General features: G+C 36.2%; 1 protein-coding gene across 10 annotated transcripts in view; it reads left to right on the top strand.

Annotated features, from left to right (window-relative positions):
• Nucleotides 1-18372, top strand: part of EHBP1 (EH domain binding protein 1) — a 356920-nt gene that overhangs the window by 285695 nt on the left and 52853 nt on the right. For 8 of the 10 annotated variants that reach the window (XM_047743935.1, XM_047743932.1, XM_047743933.1 and 5 more), the window contains one exon: nt 10916-11063. In XM_047743935.1, the coding sequence (XP_047599891.1) occupies nt 10916-11063 (148 nt within the window). The remainder of the gene's footprint in view (nt 1-10915; nt 11064-18372) is intronic. The other 2 variants (XM_047743937.1, XM_047743941.1) reach the window with 1 other exon arrangement.

Raw genomic sequence — 18372 nt, 5'->3', positions numbered from 1 at the left:
TGTTTCCATTAGTTCTGCTAATGCAATTGGAAGTTTTCAAAAACACAAAATAATTACTTTTATAATCCAAAAGTAATTATTTTTTTTAAAATATAGTACTTACTAGAAATTCATATATATTAGTTGAATGAATGAAAGAAAATGATTACTGATGTAGAATATAAAAAATTCTATCCCAGATTGCTTCCAGATACTTAAGGAAGGGCTCATTTAGCAAGATTAACTTGATCATACTGTTTTGTATTTAGAATTCCTTATTTGTATAGTGTGGTATACCAGCACTTGGGCAAAACAGATGTTATAATTAAAAGTAATAGTTGCTGGATCTTGAAACAAAGAGACACATAAAAAACTTGGGTATGGTATATTCAGTTTCATGAATTGAATACGAATGAAATCTAAATTCTTAAAATGCATCTTTTTTTCTGAATTAGTCCTTTTATATTTTCTTCTCATATATTAAAAACCAGATCTCAAACTTAAATTCACCTTTTGTTTAATATTTTGCTTATGTATTTTAAACAAATCCAAAATTTAGTAGTTACTACAAAAATAAATGTAATCCCCAGGGTTGATCAAAGATTTAATCTGGCCAGATGGGGCAAACTTGAGAAAGATTTTGACTTTCCACTCTGTTTTGCAACAAGAAAGGCTGATTTTTTTTTTTTTTTCTTTCTGTTCTTTGTTGGAGAAACAGAGATCAGGCCATCCCCAGAGAAATGAGCAGGTGTGGCCATTTATAAGCATGTCTGCTTATATTACAAACCAGCATAAGAAAAGTTTGAGTTGGGTTGAAAAGGTCTGCTAAACAGTTGTAATGTTTCACCCTAAATCCTATTTATTCATCAAGAGCTGATCAAGCTGGCAGTAAAATATATAGTCTACCCAAACCTTTAAAGATCTTGTAATATTATTTTTTATTTTCATTCTGTCTTCAGTGGCAAGTGAATAGGTGCACTTTGGTAATCCTTGCCTCTGGACAAGCACAGAATTTTTTTTTTTTCCCTTTCTGAATGGCTAATAACAGAGCCTTGTTTCCTGTCTAATGATGAAAGGGTGGCAGTCAAGTTCTTTCCCTTAGTTTACTATAAAATTGAGGAATTTCATGGACCATTATGAGAACAGAATCTTGTGAAAAACTAGCAGTATTAAGTTAAAGCCCCTTTTAAAAGAAAATTTGGATAAGTTAAAATGTATTTAGCCCAATTAATAAAAGTCCAATTACTAAGACTGTATGAAACACTGAAAGTAACACAGTTAAGCACAGGATATTGTGTTATTAAAGGCAGTAAAGATATGGAATTACAGGTTTGTAATTTGTAACCCTAGAAATAGGGTGCTTTGTTTTGCTATAAACAAATTTATAAAGGGTAAAGATGCAAACTACATTATTTGAAATAATGTATCTTCAGTTTTGTTAAAGCTTATTTCATGAAAATATGTGTAGACATGTTTCTTAGACTTTTCAATCTGTATTTTTCAACCGACTGAATAAAAATATCTAGTGTTACGAAAGACACCCATGGGTGGGTAATGATCTCAGCAGCTACACTGACAGTTTCTCATGTTCTAATTCACCTTCAGAAATCCATGGCATCATTTTTTGGCTAAAGTAATGTCAGTTAGTGACATTTGCAGCAAGTATAAAAAGGACCCCCCATGGAAGCCATTTTTATTTGATTCTTAAGATCCAAAAGCTGCTGAAAGAACAATTGAATGAAGTTGAGGATTGGAGAAGCTTGATTTTCTTGTTCTCTGTGAAATGAAACTCTAGTCTTTTTCTTCCCCTTCCCCTTAAAAGCAAAAGTCTGCTAGGGGGTTGTAGCTGTGTCAAAGCCGCTGGGATGCCACTGCTGATCACTTTAATTACTACGACTAAGGAGGATAAAATTAAAAGTAGCACCATTGAAGCAGTGGAAGAAAGCTTGCCTAGATGTCGGTGAACTGTGAAATATAAAAATTGCATACCAATACATTTTTATGGAAAGGAAACAAGGAATTACATTACTTATTCTTGAAGAGTTTGTCCTTAAATTGTTCAAGTTTTACTGGTGCATCTATCTATGGCAGATTGTGGACCATTTCAGAAGGATAAGGAAAATAGTAACTTGAAGACATGCTGTGAAAGGACTAAATATTTTTTCAGTTTATGTCCAAAGTGGTTAGTTCTGATCCATTTTCTATATCTGAAAATACTTAAATTTGTTGTATTGAAACACAAGCTCTTTGCACCATAACAGGACTTTTGCCTAATTCTGGAAACATTAGTAAAGAGAAAAGTAAAGCTTAAATATTCTACATTTAGCACTTTTACGAAGGCTTATAATTTAAGATTGGGAACCTAAGTTTTGAATGAATAGAAACAAGTTAGTTTCTCCTCACCTCTATACAGAGCAGTTTAGCCTGATTTGTAAAGCCCAAGAGTAAGTTAAAAACAGGGTTTTTAAAAAATTACAATATCAGTAGGGCCTCAGAAACATTCTCTGAACACCAGTTATGTGATAGATAGGACCAGTGCTTTGAAATGAGACAATGAGTTTCATTTTTACTATACCATTTACAAGATGTATGACCTTGGGCAGTGTTTTTAAGTGAGATTCGATTTCTATCAAATCAGAGAGATAGTAGTTACCTTACAGAATTTTCAGTACTGAACAAGACAGCATGTGTGAAAACAGTGTGCATAGGCACAGAGCTACTATTTACCAAAACATTTGTTATAACCTGGTTTGTAAAAAGATGATTGTGGGGAGGGTTGCCTTCCAAAAATACAGCTTGCATTAAACCATCCCAAAGAGTGCATCCATAGTACAAAAGCTAGATTATCCTATATAACAGTGTAATTCCAAATAATACTGTATGGCAAAAGGTAAATGTCATCAGACTCATTCATAGAAATAGGAAGCCTGACTACTTCAGTTTACTTAAGTTTATTTAGACTATGCAGGTAAATGAAAGATACATAAATTTCCTACTGTATTGGGTTTTTCAAGTGCACTTTTCTTTTTAGTGACATCCATCTTCTAAGTTACCTTACTTCTGCATCCCAGTGAAAATTTTTTTTTTTTTTTCCCAGCAGACACAGTAAACTGATGATTTATTTATAGCTAAGTAATTCGCTTTTGTCTCTTTCACATGCAGAGCGGTCAAAACGGGAATAATACATTTCTGCTTAGGTAGGTTCAACAAACCATTATTGTCAGAAATACTCATTATCTACATATTTGAGCAGTTTGTGCTGGAAGGTGTACAAAAATAATCTTCATCTGTACTCTCTGGTCATTTTGTTCCTTTGACATGAACAGTATGTCTCTTCTGAGTAAAAGATCCTATAGATTTTGTCGCTATTCTGTAAATATTACTGCAAAAATCAACTATCTTAATGGAGCTTATATATAAAAATTAAAATGAAATAGTTTTAATCAATCTGGAAATTAATACTATCAATTAAAAATTATTGCATAATCAATTGCTATAATTACAGGCTTTTCCTTTTGACCTTAACACTTAGCTTCTATTTTCTCAGTTGGTTCTTTGTCTTAAGGGAAGTTAATGGGTAAGAAAACAAACAATGCAGATATGCCATCCCACTGGAGAGCTCTAGGCCCAGGCAAAATTGTCTCTGTGGTGTTAGGACATTAGTAGAAAAGTAAATCAAGGCAATCTGATAGGGAACTAGAATTCTGTCAATCAGGCTCAAGATTTTGTGCTGTGTCCATAAACTTTGTTTACTGTAGGGTTTTATGAGTTGTAACCTGCCCTTGCAGTCTGTTAATGAGGCTAAATCTTGCTACTTGAGAATTGAATTACAGCACACCTCTGGGCTAATGGTTATAAACAGAAAGTCCCATTAGGGCTGCATTCTGATTTGTTCATTTGCATTTTTTTCTATTGTATAGAGAACAATGATGGGTAAATAGGTACAAACAAACAATTTACATGGAAATTGATAAAGTAACCCTAATTAGTATTTAGAGTTGGTTTTATTAATGATTGCCTGCATTAAATTGCACTCTTGGTAAGCTCTCAGAAACATTTGCAGATGGGACTATTATTGGTGGGGGGAGGGAGACAAAGAGGAGGTAGTAGCTTGTGAGGAAAAAAAATTAGGTTCCCATTTCATATTTGGAAAGGTAGAATCATTTATTTCATTTTTAACTCAGTTAAGATGACCCAAGACTACTTCATCTTAGTCTGAATCATCGAATCCAGCTCTGCAAGAAGTTATTATTCACGCAGTGAAATTCACTTAAACCTGGTTGCCTGAGGCATATCAAAGAATGGGTTTTTTTTTTTTTTTAAGATTTTATTTGTTTATTTGACAGAGAGAGATCACAAGTAGACAGAGAGGCAGGCAGAGAGAGAGAGAGAGAGAGAGGGAAGCAGGCTCCCTGCTGAGCAGAGAGCCTGATGCGGGACTCGATCCCAGGACCCTGAGATGATGAACTGAGCTGAAGGCAGCAGCTTAACCCACTGAGCCACCCAGGTGCCCCCAAAGAATGGTTTTTATTAGTGCTCTTAACTTTTCTTAAGTTTGAAAGATGAAAGTTTAGTAAAAGCTCAATTTTCCTCGTTGGTCATGTAATTTGATAATTTTTGGCATCAAATATTTTAGTGGTTAAGAGCAAGGGCTCTGTAGTCAAACAGACCTAGGCTGGACTCCCAGTTCTGAAATCAGTTCTAGTTTTGTTGTGAACTTGAAACCCTAAACCTAAATATTCTCATCGGTAAAAATTGGAGTGTGAAAACTAAATGAGATCATGCATATAAAGCACTTAGCACATAAAGCTAAGATATATCAGCAACCATTACCAGGATCACCATTAGTGGGCATGTATATCCTTGTACATCCTTTTATTCCTAGCATATTTTCCAGGTTCAGAAGTATTAGTAGAGAACTGCAGATTTATGCATATTACTCTCCCATCTTCAGTCTCATCCTGCCTGATGCATACTACTTCTCTAATTACAAGTAAGCCTGTGTCTCTAAATATTAAGAAAATATTTCTCATGTTAGATCTCTCTTCTGCTCCTTCCACAACTACCACTAACCCGAGAAAGTCTACCACCTCTTCTTTTCCTTCCTTCTCCCCAGATTCTTCTTTAAAAATAACTTTTATTATAAAAGTAGAACATGTCTATTACAGAAAATTAGGAAATGAAGACAAGCCAAAGAAAACAAAAATATCACATTTCCACACCCAGATAGCTCCATCATAACAACTTTGCAAATACCCTTCCAAGTCTTTTCCTATACATATATATTTATATGTGTATTTATTTTGCCAAAATGACAAAATAAGGTTATTACTGTATAAACTGTTGGGTTTTTTTTTTTCAATTTGTATTTCCTCTCATTTAATCCTATGGTTATATTCAGATTTCTATAATTGATTCAGCAATGTCCCTTACAACTTGTTTGTCCCAACCACTGTCTAACCCAGGATTGTACATTGCATCTAGTTAGGTTTTCTTTTGTTGGTGGTGATGTTGATTGGTTAGTTGGTTTTTGTTGTGTGTTTGTTTTCATAACTTTCTTGTTAAAATGACCAGGTCAGTTATCCTGAATACCATACCTTTCTGGATTTATTTGGTTGCTTCCTTGCTGTGTCATTATCATGTTTCTCTATCCCTCATGTATATGATCAACTGGAAGTTATTTAGTGGATTCACTTTAAACATTTGGGCTAGAATATTATTGGTGGTGTGTACTTTATGTCCTTCACATCAAAAAATTTAACATATGGTTGACCTGACATTAGTGATGGCAAGATTTAGATGTAGATTAGTAGTCCCTAATCCCCCATTTAGCTCTGCCATTTGGTTCTCTATATTTAACAAGTAGGAATTAGGAAATTAGGAAATAATCTCTGTGGTATTGCTTAAGCATATGTTCGAATTACTATTGCTCTGTAAAAACTACCCCAAACTTAGTGGTGTAAAAAAAATTGTTTTGGGGCGTCTCAGGCGCTCAGTTGTTTAAATGTCTGCCTTCATCTCAGGTCATGATCCCAAGGTCCTGGGATCAAGTTCCACATTGTGCTCCCTGCCTCTCTCTCTCTCTCTCTCATGAATAAATAAATAAAAATATTTTTTTAATTGTTTTTATGCTCACAGATTCTGTGGGTTAGGACTTTAGACAGGGCACAGTGCTTTTTCTCTGTTGCACATTGTCTGGGCCCTGGGCTAGGGAGACTTGAACAATTGGAGGTTGACTCAAAATGGGTAAAGGCTGAGACCTCTGAAGGCTTCTTCATTCACATGTCTGGTATGTGGGCTAGGAAGACTCAAGGCTTAATTTGGCTCACATGACAGCTGGGTTCCCAGAGAGTAAAAAATGCAAGAATTTTAAGAGATCTGGGCAAATGGGGTATGACCTTTCCTACCTAGCCTTCAAAATCACCCACCACTCTTACATATTCTACTGATTATAATACAAGTGCCTAAAGCTGGCTGAGATTCAAGGGGAGAGGAATAAACTCTACCACTTGATGAGGGAGTGGCAAGGTCACATTGCAGAAAACATGTGGAATGAGAAATACTGTCATGGCCATCTTTGGAAAATATACTCTGCCACAGCATAATATGAATTATCTAGATTCCCATCAGACATTTATCAAAGAGCTTTAACAACTATTAATAATCCGTGCCAGATTCATTCTTTTATGAATGACAAGGTTATGTTTTTGTAATTTTACCTCTTAAAAATTATTATAGCTGTTATTATTATATAACATAGAGCTTTCTCTCATTGACTGGGCCTATTTAGTTACCCTAAAATTCAGTTCTTACTAGACGGACAAGATAATTGCTTGATTCTTTTCCTCTAATTATAAGTTTTCAGAGGAGTTGTTTTAAAAACTGCCTCAAGGGGCGCCTGGGTGGCTCAGTTGGTTAAGCGACTGCCTTCAGCTCAGGTCATGATCCTGGAGTCCCGGGATTGAGTCCCGCATCGGGCTCCCAGCTCGCCGGGGAGTCTGCTTCTCCCTCTGACCTTCTCCTCGCTCATGCTCTCTCTCACTGTCTCTCTCTCTCTCTCAAATAAATAAATAAAATATAAAAAAAAAAAACTGCCTCAAATGAATGTATACGTCCTCCTAAGAACTTAAAAAAAAAATTTCCCCTTTATTCTTTTCCTCATTCTATTTTCCTTTTTTTTTTTTTAAGATTTTATTTATTTATTTGACAGACAGAGATCACAAGTAGGCTGAGAGGCAGGCAGAGAGAGATGGGAAAACAGGCTCCCCGCTGAGCAGAGAGCCTGATGCGGGGCTCAATCCTAGGACCCTGGGATCATGACCTGAGCTGAAGGCAGAGGCTTAACCCACTGAATCACCCAAGCGCCCCTATTTTTTTTTAACATTTTTTTTCTATACCCAAAATGGGGCTCAAATTCCTAACCCCAATATAGAGAGTTACATGCTCTACTGACTGAGCCAGCCAGGTGCCCCATCTAAGGACTTTTTGAATATCACAGTGAATTAATGACTTTTCATTGATTTCATGTGTGATTTCATTGATTCAGTTCACTGCAATCATTGTTGTTTTTTTTTTAAGATTTTATTTATTTATTTGACAGAGACAGTGAGAGAGAGCATGAGCTAGGAGAAGGTCAGAGGGAGAAGCAGACTCCCCATGGAGCTGGGAGCCTGATGTGGGACTCGATCCCGGGATTCCGGGATCATGACCTGAGCCGAAGGCAGTCGTCCAACCAACTGAGCCACCCAGGCGTCCCTCATTGTTCTTTTTGATACTGAAATTGTTTCAGTTTGTCCACTTCAAGCATGTCTGGTCCCATTTGATACCCCTGTTAATCTGCTCCCATTAATTTTGACAGCTCTCATTTCTAGTCATCTCAAAATGTGTGGAAGAACTGCTTAGATTTGAGCTCCACCAATCTGGTGTCTACCCCTGCTGTCCCTAATAGTATTGCCTACCAAGTTTGATTGCCCCCCCTTTTTTTAAATTTATTTGAGAATGAGTGAGTGAGAGAGAGAGAGCACAAGTGATGAGGAGGAGCAGAGTGAGAGGGAAAAGCAGCTTCCCTGCAAAGCAGGGAGCCCAGCATGAGGCTGCATCCCAGAACCTGGGGATCATGACCTGAGCTAAAAGCAGACACTTAACCAACTGAGCCACCCAGGCGCCTGTTGATTATCCTTTATAATGTTCAGACTCACTAACCTTTCACATTTACTGCAGCCGTTTTTCATGAAAGTCTCTTGTACTTTGATTTTCATGATATATCAGCATTCTGGTTCTTCTCCTCTTTACATCCTTTTCTTCTTCTCATCTAAATACAGATGTTTTCCACATTTTAGTCAGTAGCTCCCCTTTTTCTCTGTATCTTTTCAGGTACTTGCAAATATTCCTGTAGTTTCAGATCTATAGTCATAGTTTGACTTCATTCCTAACATGAATTTCACTTCCCAACTACCTCTAGCATTTTCACTTGTATGTCCAGCCAGCCTCTCAAACTCAATCTGTCTTACTCCTAACTTCCTCTCCCTCCCTTCCTATAGCTCCTCTTAGTTTATCTTTATTTTTAGTGCCTAAAGCTAGTGCCCCAGTTTTACTAGTTGCCCAACTTCAAAACTTCTGAATCAGCTTCTTTCTTTCCACCATATCTAATTGGTTACCAAGAATTGGTATAGGTACCAATTCTACCTCTAATATATTCTTACACTGTCTCTTTCATTTCAGTTGCCACCATCCTGGATCTCATTACAGCTTCCTTGGACTGTTATGAGAGCCTTCTACTTAGTTTCTTTCCAGGTTCCCTGTGCCATCCTGTCTTATACACTGTTGTCATACTCATCTTTCTCAAATAGCACCTCTGGTTGGTCATTCTCCTAGACACACACACTCAAAGGACATACACACAAAACCAAACCTTTAATTGACGCTTACTTTCTTTATAATCAATCACCCTGTTGGACAGGGCTTCTACAGTCTTATCTGCCCAGCTTTATTTTTCTTGCCTTGTCTTTCTCTTATTATTTTTGCCCTGTGCTCAGGAAAACTAGACTATGTGCTTTTTCTCCATTGTACTCTCTTGACTCTGTGTCTGTGTGTTGTTCCCACCTCCTAGTTTCTCTAACAGTGACCCACCTAACTTCTGACTACCATCTCTATGCCTCCATGATGCCATGATCCCTTCTGTTTTTCCCTCAGACAGAAATGTTCTTTTTTTTTTTTTTAGATTTTATTTATTTATTTGACAGAGAGAGAGCATAAGCAGGGGGAGCAGCAGGCAGAGGGAAAGGGAGAAGCAGGCTCCCTGAGCCTGATGTGGGACTCAATCCTAGACCCTGGTATGATGACCTGAGCCTAAGGCAGACGCTTAACTGACTGAGCCACCCACGTGCCCCAGAAATGTTCTTTCTTCTGAACTCTTGGTGCAGTTCGATCAGACTTCCTTATTGTGACCATTTTATCTTGCTCTCTATTATAAACATTTGAGATTATAAGTTACAAATTTTTGTGTTTGAAATTTCTATAGCAAGTACCAAGCTATGTCCTAAGGACCAGACACAAAGATAAATTACTTCCTTCAAGTAGCTTAGTTCTATTGATAAGGAGGCATTTGTACAGTTAAAGGTAATTTGACAGTTTTTAAAAGTAATAACACACACACATACACCCACAAAACTGTAGTTACACAGATGAAGAGCTTTATTCCACCAGTGGGGAGGAGGGAAGAATAGTCAGGGGAAATTTAGTGGATTTAAAATGAATCTTGAAGAATGAGTTAGAAGTGAAATAAAATGGGAGGACATTCCAGGAAGAGGAAATGACATATGCAGATCTCTGGGCATGAAATTATACTGTACAAGCAATTCTGTGTGAAATGGATGTGAACTTTTATGGAGGTTGGGAGAGGTTAAGGGAGGATAACACTGCCAAAGGTATGTTGGGGCCACATTATTTCAAGTTTGTTTGCTATAAAGATGCCGTATTTTATGTATTTTCCAATTTACAATGCACTTTCACGTTGATTGTTACTATTCATTATAATCTTTTTTTAAGTAAGCAGAAATTTCAGTTATTATCTTTAGGTTTTAGTTATTTTAAATATTAAAATACCACATTAGATTTTATTTCTTCTTTTTAAGATTTAATTTATTGGGGGGGGTGCGTGCACAAGTGGTGGGGGAAGGGACAGAAGCGGAGGGAGAAGCAGACTGCTTGCTGAGCAGGAAACCCAGTGTAAGGGCTTGATCCCAAGACCCTGAGGTCATGACCTGAGGTGAAGGCAGATGGTTAACTGACTAAGCCACCCAGGCACCCCTTACTTTTTCTTCTTAATGTGCGTTTGGGGAGAGAGGGAGTAGGAATGGGGATAGTACATCAGTACCCAATTCTGATTTAAAAACTACCAACAACTATAACTTGTATAACTAATATATTATCTCCATTCTACTCCAGCCCCCTCAAAATACTATTTCTTATATATGATCAATATACTGTAGCAGCATTTAATAATATTGAAGATGTCTGTTAGCCAGTGCTCTCTCTATACCTTTATTAGAAAATAGCAAGTTAAAGTCTATTTTCAAAAAATAAGGTATTAATTGAAATTCTGTTTTTAGTATTATGACTTTTTTCTGTAAGCCTGATTATTTTATTAATAATAGTCACTACTATTTTCTCAGTTATATATATTGCCAAGCATTCTTTAAAGGCTAGTTTGAATTTTTAGCAGATATTTTAATATAGTAATTTGTAAATATTTTTTAAAAATCTGATTCTAGGATGTCTTTTAAAAATGGTGTGACATCCAACTGATATAGAGCATCCTATTTATAATGTGGGCCAAGCACCATCCTGTAAACCAGTTACTATCATGATGATCAGATTGAAAATGAAATTGCATTTCTGTCAATTACTGAGTTGGCAACTGTTCAATATATCTTAGCAGCAAGATGAAGAGCGACGTCGGCAGCTGAGAGAGAGAGCTCGTCAGCTAATAGCAGAAGCTCGATCTGGAGTGAAGATGTCAGAACTTCCCAGCTATGGTGAAATGGCTGCAGAAAAGTTGAAAGAAAGGTCAAAGGCATCTGGAGGTGAGTTAAAGAATCTTGTATCATATTCTACAGACAACCCAGAAATCTGCAGTGAACCTTTGGGACATTTTATTCTTACTTCAAAATGTTGCATCAAATACATAAGTTTCTAACCTATTGATATGTTGCAAAAAACCTACAGGAAGCTTAGTAAATCAAAAGATAACTGTTGCTGTTTTCCAAATCAACTTGTTGGTTTAATTCTTACTTTCTTAAAAGTACTTTCTTAGAATATGATTTAGGAAAAAACTCATACAAACTTTGGTTTATGATTCCCCATGATGCCTCATTAATTGTGAGTAAAATGCAATCAGGTTCTCAACATCAAGATCACGAGACTTGTTAGTGGTGAGCTTTGGCATGAAAGATTTTTGTTCGGACTCGGATCTTTAGAAAGTAGCTTTAACAATGATCTGGCCTCTTAGCCTGATGTGTAAGGATTTTGGGTAAGCCTCATATCCATTTCTTCTTAGTCTCCTTATTCTAGGAAGGTCTTCTTCAGTATCTGCAAAAATTATTCTCAGCTTGATATTAGGACAGGACTATAGATACAATTAAGGAGATTTTGCCTCTTAATGCTCAATTTGGGCATCTTTGACTTGGAACTTTTACATTTTTGTTTAAGAGGAGTATACTCAAGAGACCTCTGGGTTTTTGTGTTTTTGGTGGGTTTTTTTTTTTGTTGTTGTTTTGTTTTGTTTTTAAATTTCAAAGGTGTATAACCTATTTATCTACCAAAACATGCCAGGTACTTGTCCTGAGTTAATCTTAGAATGCTAAGATCACTCTGAAGAGTAGGCAAGTGTGGACTCGAATAAGACCTTAGAGAACTGAAACAGAGGTAAGCTATTTCAAGGTCGATGATAAGTTTCTTCAAAGGAAACTGAAACTTACTGCTGCTACTTCTATTTGATTCCTTATATTAAAAACTTCCTGTTATAGAGAATTCCAGTTAAGGCCTATAGCATATAACTTTCCATCCCATAAATTTGAAAACTGCTTTCCTAAGCAGCTGTGTATCTGTCCCTCTGGTCTTCTCAGAATGTTTATTTTCTTAAATCCTTCATCTTACTTTTCAACTCCTATCATTTAGAATTTTTATTGCAGTTTCTATACTTCTACCACAGTTTTATAGTAACATCAGTAACTATTCATAGCTACATTTATATAATGCTATGATAATTTGCTTTCATTTACTATTAATAACAAGATGTTTCTTTGGCATCATAAAAGTGCCAGGTATTCTAAGTAAGTCATAAAAATCTTTGCCTTCTTATATCTCAGAATATAGGGAAAAAACTCATATTCCATATAAAATATTCTAAAGCTACTAATGCTCCCTTCCTGTGGCATCATAAACTCATAGGAGAAACTCATAAACTCATCATAATAATAGGATAGAGAGGCATCCAGTGTCTCTTTTAATATTTTTTTCAGTGGTGAGCAAATAATATTGCTATCTTAAATAAGCTATAAACCTGGGAAGGCTAAGAATTAAAAGTTTTAATTAATTACTCTTTGCTATTACTATTTTTAGATAGTTTGGTTAATGTTAAAATGAAGTCTCAGGGTTCAGGCAGATGTCACTGGATGACAATTAAGGTTTTATCAAAGACCATGAATGGAGCTCATTCTAAAGTCTTCTCCAGCACTGGTGCTGACTGGTCTTTTGCTGCTAACTTTCTTATCCATGTGCTCCCTCCTGATCTGTTCTTCTTTTCATGAGATCTTTCAGCTGCCTCTTCCTTTATACCTTCTCATTTTTCCTTTCTCCTCCTAGTCTAAGGTGCCACTTGATCTGCTTTTTGGAAGACTAAGGCACACTGATCCTCATCTTTTCTTATATCTAATTTTATATCTTCTTCATCTATTTTATTTGTATGGATAAACCTTGTGCCCCTATCAATCAGGTATATGCCTTCTAATAATCAAAGCCAAGCTTCTTCATCTGTGAAGAGTCAAAGATAGGAAGGGTCATCTGTATAATTGGTCTTATCACTATAATCCAACCCCAGCTGAGACTAAGCCCGGACTAGACTAGGTAAAGAGACTTCATCAGTGTGACAACCCAAAGAATGGGTATCTTCCCTAATTGGTAACTAGGAAACATGAAGACCTGATTTTGGCATCATTCTGTAGTCAACAAAGTAAATAAAAACAAATGAGGAATGGATTTGCAGAGGTAGCAAAGAAGTATAGACTGAACAGGGGAAGCCAGGTGAAATGAAGAGGGGACGGGGTTCATTTGAAAGCTAATGAAAACCAGAAGATCTAGACTCTGTTCCCTAAGAAGATCAGTGTGACCAGGGTCCATTTCTCCTATGGGACACGCTATATTTTGGATATTGAAAGCAGCAACATATCAGATGGAAGGCTCTTAATCAGAGCTAAGGTTGACCTACAACAAGTGGAGTAGGTGTATTCCCTGACCTCAGTAAAGGTATATAGATCAGACTAGGTCTGCTCTGGCCTCAAGGTCTAAGCTGAAGCTGTTGAGGTTGGGAGTAGGGGAAGAGACTGTTAAGACAAATTCCTGCCTGACATTCAACTATTATACATATGCATTTATCTAATGAGCCATGAGAGTCACTGTGCTAGGCCAGGATTTAGCAAACTTCCTAAAAAAAAGGGCTGAAGTAGATATTTTAGCCTTTGAAGGCCCTGTGGTCTCTGTCTAAACTACTCGTTACTGGCTTTGTAGCCTGAAAGTAGCCTTGAACATTATGTAAATAAATGGGCCTGCTGGTTATTTACCCCAAAGCTGTGGTATGCTAGATTTTTCCCCCATGCTATAGTTTGCTGACCCTTGCATAGCAAATTAGAAATTCACTTCGGTTCACAAGAGGCTAATTCCTAAGGGAAAATGACCTTATGAGGTTAATAAGTCAGGGGGGGGAATTAACAAATTAGTATCTACTCTTCTATTGTCTAGTGGGAATCATCCAGTCTGAATAAGGAATAGTGTGAAAGGAGAAGAGAGAAATGAGTAGGGACCAGCCTAGATGGAGAATGAGGGTAGGAAGATTCTGGAAGCAGTGTTCCAGAGGGATGAAGGAGAAGGGTAGTCAAGAGCTGAAATAATAACGAGGAAACACAGCCTGGGGAATGTGTTGAACATGATCATTACTCAGACTCATTGCCCAAACCTACTTGAAAAGCTTGCTTTTTTCTGTTCCCAAGCAGCAACCTGTCTCAGTGAGGAAAGGAAACTTAGTAAATTTGAGAATTAATAAGCTTTTATTATGACCAAATAAATTTTAAACTTTTGTTAATGGTCCATGGCCACTTGGAAGGAGGCATCTATCCTGTTTTAAGATTATATTATATCATATATTTACTATATATGATTTATTAAACATAATATGTATTTTATTTTATTTATTTATTTATTTATTTATTTATTTATTTATTTATTCTATAGTTTATCACTTTGGTCTGAGTTAGCTTAGGGTCTCTTAACTTTTTAATGGACATTGTTGCCACTCATTGACTTAGATAAACTGGTGTTCTTTGTTTTTACATTTCAAGTGTATAAAGGAAATTTTTTAAAAATTTCATCCATGAAAATGTTTGTATACCTGTATTGTCTTTATTTTAGTTATGGCAAATAGACATCTAAATTTGTTAAACCAAAATGAAATCTTACAGGCCTTCAGTAATTTTTATTTCAGCTTCTATTAATAACTATACTTGTGTTTTCTGTCTTATGTTTGATTTCTGTAACTTTAAAAATCATTAATGGTATAGGTACCTTCAGTGAGAATTTAAAAATCATGATACAAATGAGAAAATTTTTTCCGAATATATTTTCTGAATATATCTTTATGATCACCTCAGTGTCTTTATGTAAAAGTGCTTTTTTTACTGTCACCAGATTCCCCTTTTTTTTTTCTCATTCAACTTATTTGTAAATGATAACTGTTGTAACACTGGCCTTATTGCTATTAATCATACCACTGGGATTCCCATTTTGCTTATAGTGCTGCTCAGTGTCAGCTGGAATGCACTGTCTCATTCCAGTGCATATCCAATCTCCTTTTACCTTTTTTTGCATACATTATATATGCCATATTTGTAAACAACTTCTGTTGGGTCTCTAGTTTACTTTCTGCCATGCTCATCTACTAAGTTTTCAGTTGTTAGCCATAAAGATAGGTAGATAAATAGATGTCATAGACATATACATGCTATCTTACACACAAAACGCACACGTGCGCACTTTAGTTCTGCTAGAATGCTTTTAGACTATTTCCATAGGTGTTAAGAAATCTATAACATTAATGTTGAAAAGAATTCAAGAGTATGTCCTAAAAACTGAAGCCAGTGAATGGAAAGAAAGTAGAAATCCATTCTCAAGAAGACTTGAGCTGTATAGGAGATCAATTTTTACTCTTGCCCTCCCCAATAGTAATCCTTTTATCTAAGGTTAGCCATACATATATAAACACTGAGTTAACTCACTCAGCATTGCTGGTGAGTGGTAATGTAAATAGAGTTCATTTTGCTGGAAATAAAATGAATGGCACCCATTTAACATCACACAGGAAACAAGGATTGTATATGTGAATAATGAAAGGAAGGACAATTTTCTACATATCCCTGGAACCTGAAACTACCCATATCTGACCACATTTCCAGACTGAGCTCTTTCTCTTCATTGCAATACCATCCTTCTAGTCACTCAGACAGGAGGGTCAATTTTGATGTCTGCTTCACCCTTCTCCTCCTCATTATCCCTCCCCAGCCACCAACCATCCAGCCAGTAGGTTTTCAAATCACATCATACCCACTCCCAATTCTTATATGCTAGGTTAGGCTCTCTGTACTGCTTGCCTGGAGGTTATCACAGTCTACAACCTTGATTTCCTGCCTCCAGCCTTTCAGTTCTCCAGTCTGACATCTAGGTCAGCAGTCTCGCTCCCATGAAGGATGATTTCACATGTATAGTACACACCTGTGGGCAATCCCTTGACCACTTTTTTTTTCACATAAGAAAGCATATCAGAATGTAAGCAAAAGTGATACTTTAGGAATAATATTGAAGTGACTGTAATTTATAAAAGTCATAAACTTCAATGCATGTATTACTACTAATTATTTTATACATATTGACAACTCATTACAATAAGACATTTAGATAGAAAATGGCTTATATAGGCTACTCTTAAAGAACACAGTGCTGATCATGTTAGAGTACCAGTATCTCTCCATTCCCATTAAGTAGAATTTAAACTTCCCATTCTGCCCTTCAGGGCCCTCTGGACTTTTGCCTTTCAAGACTTACCTCCCTTTATTTCCTTTCAAGTATACTTTGAAGGTTAATGCTTCCAAAGAACAATTCCTGGTATTGTTGGCAAAAAGTTATCTTTCATCTTTCGCATTTGCTCTGTAACTTACTTTTAGCCCCAAACACTTACCTGTCCTACATAGTTTTGTAGTCTCTTGAATGTATACCTTTAAAATAGAATTAAGTGTTTTTACAATTTGGTATCTCCTCAACATCTTGCAGTGTTTTGCAAATTGTAGATACAGTATGCAGAATGAATGTCGAATTTTATGGTTTCACTTTAGGTTAATTATGGTCAGTAATAATCAGTAGAGGCTGGTGGCAGCAACAAAGTATTGCACTCTAAAAACTGATTGTAAACTCTCTCTGGCAGAGTAATACAAGGAAGTGTTCTAAACACTTACTTAGCACTCAGGAAATCCTTATTCATTCATTTATGTTTATTGCAAAATTATTTAGAGAAGAATTTTTGAGGATAATGAAGATGCTAACATAGAAAATTCTCTCAGAGGAACCTGGGTGGCTCAGTCGGTTGAGCGTCTGCCTTCAGCTCAGGTTATGATCCCAGGGTCCTGGGATCAAGGCCCAAGTCAGGCTCCTTGCTCAGCAGGGAGTCTGCTTCTCCCTCTCCCTCTGGCTGCCCCTCACCCTGCTTATGTGCGTGTGCGCACAATCGTGCACGCTCTCTCTCTCTGTCAAATAAGTAAATGAAATCTTAAAAAAAAAAAAAAAGTATCTCTCAACTGATTGTACTTAAATAATGTAGCCAAGTATAATGCTTTAGCAATTTGAAGGCACTTAGCAATGTCCCCCCCACCTCCTCGGGGTCATTTCTCAATCTTTTTTTCTTTGTTGTATTCTTCTAAATGGCTTACGTAGTACACAGAACATCTTCAATAGATGTAAACTATTATTATTAATACTGACGATCATAGTAAGTATTTACTTGGGGAGACCCCAAATCAAACACAAAGGCATGCAGGGAAAAGGACAGATATTGAAGGATTAAGCCAAAACTATGGAATTTTGAAATTTTTCAATTGTAATCATGTTGTAATACTTCACTTAATAAAAGTTGCCCGATAAAATGTTAACTGTAGAGTAGTAAGGATATTCTTTGACTTTCAGGGCTAGACAGGTATTTCTCTAAAATATACACTGTCAATAAAAAAATTTAAAGCTAAACCTCTAATATGCATATCCAGTTAGTGGTATGCTTTTTCAAATGCATAAAATTCAAAACTACTTAGCCAGTTTTATCACTTAGATTTAGAAAGGAAAAAAGTATAAAATAGAAAATTTTAACTTTTAAAAAAAACCTCCATTGGGGCACCTGGGTGGCTCAGTTGGTTCGGTGTCTGCCTTCAGCTCAGGTTATGATGCCAGAGTCCAGGAATGAGCCCCTCATTGGGCTCCCGGCTCAGCAGGGAGTCTGCTTCTCCCTCTGCCCCTCACCCTGCTCTTCTGCTCTCTTTCTCTCTCTCAAATAAAGAAATAAAATCTTTAAAAAAAAAAAAAAACTCCACTAATTAATTGTAACCTAAAACATTTTACTAAGTGTATTAAAAAATAGTGTAAGATTCCTCTTTCCATGTATTTAGTTTTGCATAGGTTTCCCAGGTGTCATCTTCCAAGATGTACTGTTCGAATTGTTTCTGAATCGTTGCAGAAGGTACTATCTATTCTGTTCTTGACTTTGTCTCTTAATTTTTCCATAATGCTTTTATGATAATATTCATTAATAGTAGAAAAGCATTCAAATCTTCATGCAAATGATTTAAATATAGCTACAAGTTTATGAAGAATGCTTTGTTTCTTTATAGATTTATTTCTAATAAATGCTAAAAATGTGTAATTTAGAAATACCATTTAATGACTTTATTACCAAATCAACTTTATTTTTGTATGCTGTTACTGGAGATTACTTACACGTTACAACTTAAGATATGGGGACTTGATGAGCTCAGTGACTCAGAGACCACATGTGGCAAATTGTCAAAACTTTTGTATCTGCTTTGATGT

Source organism: Lutra lutra, chromosome 9 (assembly GCF_902655055.1).
Source record: "Lutra lutra chromosome 9, mLutLut1.2, whole genome shotgun sequence".
Classification (NCBI taxonomy): Eukaryota; Metazoa; Chordata; class Mammalia; order Carnivora; family Mustelidae; genus Lutra; species Lutra lutra.
This window is presented reverse-complemented; position numbering and strand designations above follow the sequence as displayed.